This window comes from Pinus tabuliformis, chromosome 3_1 (genome assembly GCF_031772625.1).
Source record: "Pinus tabuliformis cultivar Carrire ecotype Pingquan chromosome 3_1, CPIR1, whole genome shotgun sequence".
NCBI lineage: Eukaryota > Viridiplantae > Streptophyta > Pinopsida > Pinales > Pinaceae > Pinus > Pinus tabuliformis.
In genome coordinates, this window is record NC_142301.1 from 832,284,763 (window position 1) to 832,292,247 (window position 7,485).

General features: G+C 36.1%; 1 protein-coding gene and 1 pseudogene across 1 annotated transcript; both read right to left on the minus strand.

The window, feature by feature from the left end:
- Positions 1 to 295: 295 nt before the first annotated feature.
- LOC149190074 (putative cysteine protease RD19D) lies at positions 296 to 3,284 on the minus strand. The gene is made up of 4 exons (XM_089412015.1): positions 2,658 to 3,284; positions 1,293 to 1,412; positions 920 to 1,163; positions 296 to 644 (listed from the first exon to the last, which is right to left on the minus strand). The coding sequence occupies exons 1-4, from the start codon at positions 3,150 to 3,152 to the stop codon at positions 376 to 378; spliced, it is 1,128 nt and encodes a 375-aa protein (XP_089268141.1). The 5' UTR covers positions 3,153 to 3,284; the 3' UTR covers positions 296 to 375.
- Positions 3,285 to 6,681: 3,397 nt separating this feature from the next.
- On the minus strand, positions 6,682 to 6,929 carry LOC149190075 (hydrophobic protein LTI6B-like; annotated as a pseudogene).
- Between the last annotated feature and the right edge of the window lie 556 nt (positions 6,930 to 7,485).

Genomic DNA, 7,485 nt, shown 5'->3' on the forward strand with positions numbered 1-7,485 from the left:
CACCATCTAGAGACATCAAAACCAAACCAAAATTATATCGATGTAAATCACTTGCAAATCGTATCCGACCTGAATCGGATCAACCAACCACACCAATCCCCAGTCCTAATCATGATTAGATTATTTTTGTTTACATAGCCACTATCTAAAGACATCAAAACCGTCAAAATCTAATAGCAACGGTGTACAAAATATTAAGTGTATATGGTGTACACAAATATACAAATACATCTACATCTTCATGGGATGGCATGAAGACTGAAATAGTTTAAGGCGCTATTGAACGTAATAGCAATGCAACGTAATTTTAACAGAGGGATATATAAAACTCTACAGCTGCACATCGAACATGATGTGCCAGAACTTTATCTGTTTTCACCTTGCTGGTATCACTGCAGATACCATTTTGTTCATTCCACATTCACCATGCCCACGACAAAGCTTGTAATAACCGTGCTCTCCCCATCGTTCACCCCACGAATTCTTGATGATCCAGTAAGGTCTGTACCCCAACCTCAGCAGTGCGAATCCTTTATGTCCATAGCCCACCAGCAACACTCCATGGTTTATAAATCTCTTGCTACAAATTAGAGGACAGGAGACGCCCCCAATATATGTTTGCATGAAAGCTGCATTAAGTCCAACTGGAAAAGGTGCACTTTGGAGATGAGGATATTGCATTGTTATGCTCTTAAAAGGGACAGTGCAATTCAGAGTCATTTTATAAACTCGACTCTATTTTTAAGTTTTTGATGGACTTTTGATTAAAATTGATTGCATTCACTTTTGTTTCATCATTGAGAATGGGTTGAGTAGACATAATCGTGTCAAAGAATGAGAAAAAGGCAAATAAACAGAGAAGCGACTTGCAATCATGGTTTTCTAACATAATTCACAGCCGCAGACAGAATATACATACCGGCCAAAGGTCCGTGCTTCACAAGGTGAGCTGCAATTTGCTTCTCGTCAAGAGGAACGGTAGTGAAATTTATAACTTTAACAGCTGCCAAATCAGGGTTGAACTTACAATCTCCTGGAATCCCAGTGTATGGATAGTTTTTCGCTTCCTCTATGCCTCCAGCTTCCATTAGGTAATTGTATGCATTGGTCATTAAGCCCCCATGGCAGCCATTATCACAAGATTTGTTATTCGAAGGATCACACTGCAAGAACATAACGGGAATATTGCATTATAAATATTGCCACCCTCCTTGAGATAGCTGGCTACACGGAGAGAAAATGGCTTGAAATTACTGGACTTCAAACGGATTTGAAATACAAACGATTTGAACCTTGTGATCGCAGTCTATGAGCTGCTGCTCGCTGAGGTTAAGAAGCTTTCCAGTGGCAAGAAAGTTTGCTCCTTCAATAACTCCTGTAGTGCTGAATGCCCAGCAAGAACCGCAGTTGCCCTGCGAATATATACCATATATGTGGACCAGGTAATGACACGTGACAAAAATTTCATAACAAACATAAAGCAATTAAATCTTACAGGTCCGCTTAGACCAATTAGGCCTGTTAGACATGTGTTAAAGGGACTCAGGCCAGTTTGGCCCTTTGCGTAATGGGTAAGCTGTGAGATAAACAAATCTGTAAAACACAAGTCCCGGGTTCAAAAGCATCCAGTAGATGCTTTTGAAGCCAGGGGGCTAGTCCTACGCGATGAATTTCCACAACAAAGTTTTGACCCCATCTATAAGTAGCATTTCCAAAACCATATACATATTTTAGGCAGTTCAGCCAAAAGTTTCATGCTTTTGAGTCAAATCCTTACTATAGTAGAGGATTTGGCTGGCTATTTCTGTTTTTCGCTAGATTTGGCTGGCTAGTTTTGGTGTTCTCTAGATTCGGCTGGCTATTTCTGGTTTTCGCTATATCTATGCACTTGTGAATGATTTCTGACAAACCAAATCGAGCACAAATAAAGTAGCTCCCAATATTTTTAACAGTACTTAGATGACAATATATTACAAGTCAAAAAAAAAAAAAACTCCTCAAAAACAAGGACGACTAGGAGTTGTCACAGGTGATAGGATGTGTAAATATCAATCGATAGCTTGGCAATAATAAAAGAAATATATTGAACTGCTTCCAGATAAAGCATAGGAATCCAGTAGCTAACCCATAAGGTTACAAAAAGTTCAACCGAAAAGAGAAAAAAAGAAGAGTGGAACAACATAGAACCCACTCAAACTTAGCCGACCTGTCACAAAATAGTATAATTATACGAATTGAAGATCAGAAAACACATATTCAAAACATATCTTAATCAAAGACCCTGTACAAAATCAACGGAGAATTCCACAAAAATCAATAAAGAATCGTACAAAACTCAGAAGGATGAAACATTCAACAACCCTAAACCCTCTTAATCAAATACCCTGTGCAAAATTGGCCGCCAAAGAATTGTACAAAAGTCAATAAAGAATTGTACAAAAATAAGAACAATGAAACATTCAACTACCCTAAACCCTAACCTTAAACGAATTCATTTACGCGCGGTGCAATATAAAATACGATGGAGATTCTGCAATAGAACACAGCCAAAATTGAATACCAGCGTCAAGCAACCCTGTGACTCTTTTCTTTCTTACAAGCTTCCACAAGATTTACCGAATTAAAGGACACTAAAAATGTCGGGAAACTTTACATACCTGCGTCTTCACCTCTGTCACAGCACCTTTTTCCCTCCAGTCAAAATTCGCGGGCAGATCGTCGACAGGCAAAACATCGGCCGTCGGCGCGTCGTTCACTAAACCCTGCGGAACGCTGAGAAGTCCTGTGTAACGAGATTCGAACTCGAACTCCGTTAGATCCGAGAAGGGAGTAATGCCGTGCACGGCCGTGGGATCTAAGGCTTGGTTCTCGGCTGCCTTGAGTAAATTCTTTTCGAATATCCGCAGCCTACGAGCATATTCTTCTACAGTAGCATACACCTTCCCATGCTCAACATTGAACTTATCAAAGAGCGTCTTTGAGCACGAATTTAATAGATTTTCGCCATGAAATTTGTCAGTCACCTGCGCAATGAACCCGCTTTCTGAAACCGTACCATCGTCGACGCCCAGGGAAAAAGAGATTTGAGTGGAAATTACAAGTAAAAACATGCATCCCATTAAAACCAGGGGATTGATATTATTCTCCGCCATGGAACCAGAGGAGATAATCAGAATCGATATTCCTGCGAAGCTCGTGGCCTCCGAATGAGAAAATTAACGACTCATTGTGTCTGATCAAACCGTTTTACTACACTAGCACGATCAACCGATGTCAAACGCAACCGAGACGTTGCAATACAGATGTCGGGGTTTCGCCATTTTAGACAGTCGGGTTGGCAGGCTTAATGACAATCGTCATGTTTTTGAATTGCCACATGGTTTTAAAGGGAAATATTTTTAGCCAAACGCCACGTGGTGAAGAATCGGCAATGCAATGATGGGGTTTCCGGGTCCGTTTGTGCGTGAGATAAACTCACAACAATACCCTCGTTTCCTTTCCGGCTATTCGGCGAAAACTATAGTTCTCGTAAAGTTCCACCTCATTCATGGTTCCACCTCGAGATGAAATACGACGGACAGATTGTGTCTGAGAGTGATTTACCCATCAGGTAGATTAAAATTTATGATTAAGTTTTTTGGTTAACTTTATTTTTTTTCAACTTCGTTCTGAATTTCCAACTTTTTAAAGCTATTTGAGGAATATAATAATTTTAACTTATTGGTATATAATAATTATTATAAAGTTTTATTTTAGCTGTTAAATTTCTCACTTTTAAATTTATTATTTTCCATTATTGCTTCTACGTGAACTAATAGCTTTTCTCTTGGAGGAGTTTATCAGTGAAATAGACATTCGGAATAATGGAACACAAAATATTGCACAAAAACAAACACAGAAAACACATAAAATAAGAGAGACACAAATATCCCTAGTTTATCCAATTTGGGCTACCTCCTAAGAAACAACCAGTCTTTCCTTTTATATTATTCACCAAAAGATGCAAACTACAATAGATCCGTTGTAATTTCCTCTTCCTGCTCACACAATCTCCTCTCTCTCTCTTTCTCGCTCAGAACAGAGATCCACAACTAAAATACAGTTCCCTCATATATAGCAAGGGGTTGCATAGGGAAAAAAAAAAAAAAAAAAAACCTAAATTAAACACAACTTCTACCAAGGGGTTGCCTAGAGAAAAAAAAAACCTAAATTAAACATAACTTCTTCCCTGAGATCATCCGCCTAATGAACGGTTAAATTGACTACGAAATTACAATATTTTACAAGGCAATTTTACATCTATTTTTAGCTTCGGGGCGCTTCCCTTGAACCCTCTTCAAGGCCACCCCCACATGGAGGGATGTGAAGTCTTCCTAAGGTATACATCTCGCTGAAACAAAAGCCTAGGTATACATCTAACTGAAACAAAAACCTGTGAATCAAAATGATAATTAAACTCCACACCCAACACAAACTCATTTAAGAATAAGATTGCTAAAAAATTAAAATAAAATAAAAAAACCACACCCAACTGGTTCAATTCAACCTAGTGCACAGGGCAAACGTTGTTTGTCACCTAGTTCTATATAACCAACTTCAAAACTCATGCAATTTAATTAAGTATTTCCAACACCTAGATGGGTTTAAGATATTGTATATATTTGGTGAAATATGTTTTTATATTGCGATTTTGCATGCAGTGTTACTTCGAACATTGCCACAACAGAGAAAACTAAAATGGTATTTGTTGGTTCCCTTTTTTTGTGATCAATTTGCTTATGGGGTTTTGTGATCAATTTGCTTATGGGGTTTTGTTAGTAACGACCAGTTGTAGTATAATGTAAGCATATGTTTCGATCTTGTGCATTTTCCATTAAAAACCTCAACACAATCGAGCTTCTTGACGTGGTTTTGCTTTATGGTATAATAATTAAAGCCTTCTTATAATATTGTATATAGTCGGTGACAATTTAAATGTGTTTCTTTTGGATATTTTGCATGTAGTGTTGTTGAAAGCTTGCATGTTTCTTGTTGAGATTGAGTTTTCGCAGTTGTTTGCATAGTTACCTGATTCAACTTGGAAAATTACTTGGCCAGGTAAATGGGTCAGGAGTTTCGCCTGGCTCGAGAAAATACTTGGCTCATTTATAAACTGCTGGTGTGAGTTTTTCGGCAAGACAATTTTTTATTTCCCATCAATGACTTGCAAGTATTTTCATTATTGAAGGTGAATTTTAGTCGTTGGCTCTTTGTAATGAAGAATTGTATTCAAACATTGGGACTCCATGTAGAGAAATTTCTTGAGCTGTAATATGTCATGCTCAGTTTGATTTTATTTTTATTTTTGAAGTAGTAGTTTAGCACTTTCTAGCCTTGAAGTTTTCAAAGGCCTGGTAATTGCTCTTTATAGCAAAGGATTATTTTAAAGGATGTAGTGTATCCAGCATGCCATCTTTAAATTACACAAACTTTGTAATTATGGCCAACTATGAAATTGAACGTATGACTCTTCAAAATTGTAATTTCAGTTTAAATTCATGCTCACTGAAAATATACACCAATTACTCTATCGCTGGAGATTATCACACTTGAATTTCATTTTTGAAAGGGCTTGGGTTGAATTACACTTAAACAAACATATTATATTTTGTTACCATTGGTTAAGGATATACAAGTTACACATTATGTTGGTTATAGGTGGGATAAAGTGAAAAAAATAATAAAGGTTTTTTATACCTTTTATATCTTATGTAAATTTATAATATTTCAATTGCAAATTTGTGGTTTTCCATAAATGGCTTATACTAACAAAATGATAGAAGAAGTGGGAAAAAAATAATTAAAATAAAATGATAAATACTTTTTCTTTTTCTTATATAAATTTACATTATTTTAATATCTTCTAATGAGTAAATTATACTAGCTAATTATTTATATATAATCAATGTTTCCAAAAATTTAGATCAATTATACTAACTAATTATTTATATATAACCAATGTTTTCAAAAATTTAAAATTTAAAATCTCGTTAATTTGATTGAGTGAAAATATAAAAATGTTGAAAAATCTTTATATATTTAAACAAAAAAAATATAAATATATACATAACTCTAATTATAAAAATATTTAACATTAATTCTTCACAAACTTTAGTTTTAATCCCATAAATGAAATTTCACTTGGATTCACATATTGGTTTTACCGATACACATTGCTTATCACACTGTTTATATATATATAAATTAAAAAAATATATACTAAAAATTTTAAAAACAATATATCAATTATTATTATGGAAATCAAAGTATTTTCCAATTGAGCATACCAAAAAAATTGATTCCGCGCTATCACAAATGTCAATGGCCAGCATTTGACAACATTCAATAATGTGTTTGTGTGATATTGCCCCTCTTTACATCTTAAGAAATATTTTGTTCATTTCAAAATATCATCTTTCATTATTTCAAGTTATCATTCATGTATGGCCAATGAAGCACATCACAGGTTCAGAGGGCTGCTTAACAGTAGCAAATCCACCGGTTCGTACAATCTACTTACAAAGAACAGCATAAAGAAATTCAAATCTGTGAATAAAGAAATCCAAATTTGTGTATGCAGGAGAAGAAATAGATGGCACCAAATCCCAAAGAAAAGGAAGCGTTTTCATTCACAGCGCAGTATCACTTGGTGATAGCATAGACGGCATATATTATTCCCAAGCAGAGTCAACAGCAGACATATCCAGAATTCGGCCTGTCACACAACAATACCAAACATATCAGCTGTGATTCAAATGTTGAATATTTAACCAAAAACTCAAAACCAGATTAAAGGTGCTCACATGGCAGCCGAACTTGAGAAAAACTCCCAGAGGAGGCAGGATTATAGCCAGAAAGATGTCTATGCAATTTGCTGTGCCCTCCCTCATGATGATGATATAATCCTGTACTAATAATCTTATTATTCAGATGAGAATATGTAATGACGCTCCAAAAAACCGAAGAACAACAGCCAATCTAATCCCAATAGTTATCCTTGGGATTAAGTGGTCATGGTGAGAAGGCCTCAGAATTCTCTTTATATATACAATGGACACAAGCTCTCGTGTGGAGAATCCCCACTAAGAGAAGAGGGCACATGCTGTTGGCTTGCAGTTGAAGTTTAACAGTAAATATGCATACTATGTATCCCAACTGTAATTAGCTTTTCGACTCCAATTAAAAACTCGGCCTACATGTGATCCACTAAAGGGAAGTTTCCTTCAAAAGTTTAATATTCCGATTTGAGCCGTAACATTGAGGTTCATGGAATTGAAGACTAAACCTGGGGCCTCTAGACGTCAAAACCCACGGTCTTCTGGCAACAAAAATTTAAAGAAATTAATGTGAAGGCATACCAGTAACGTGAGAGTTAGGTCGAGTTGTAACACTAAGGTAGGCATTTCCTCACATTTTCCAAGACGTCAAAGAACGTGGGAAAAGGAA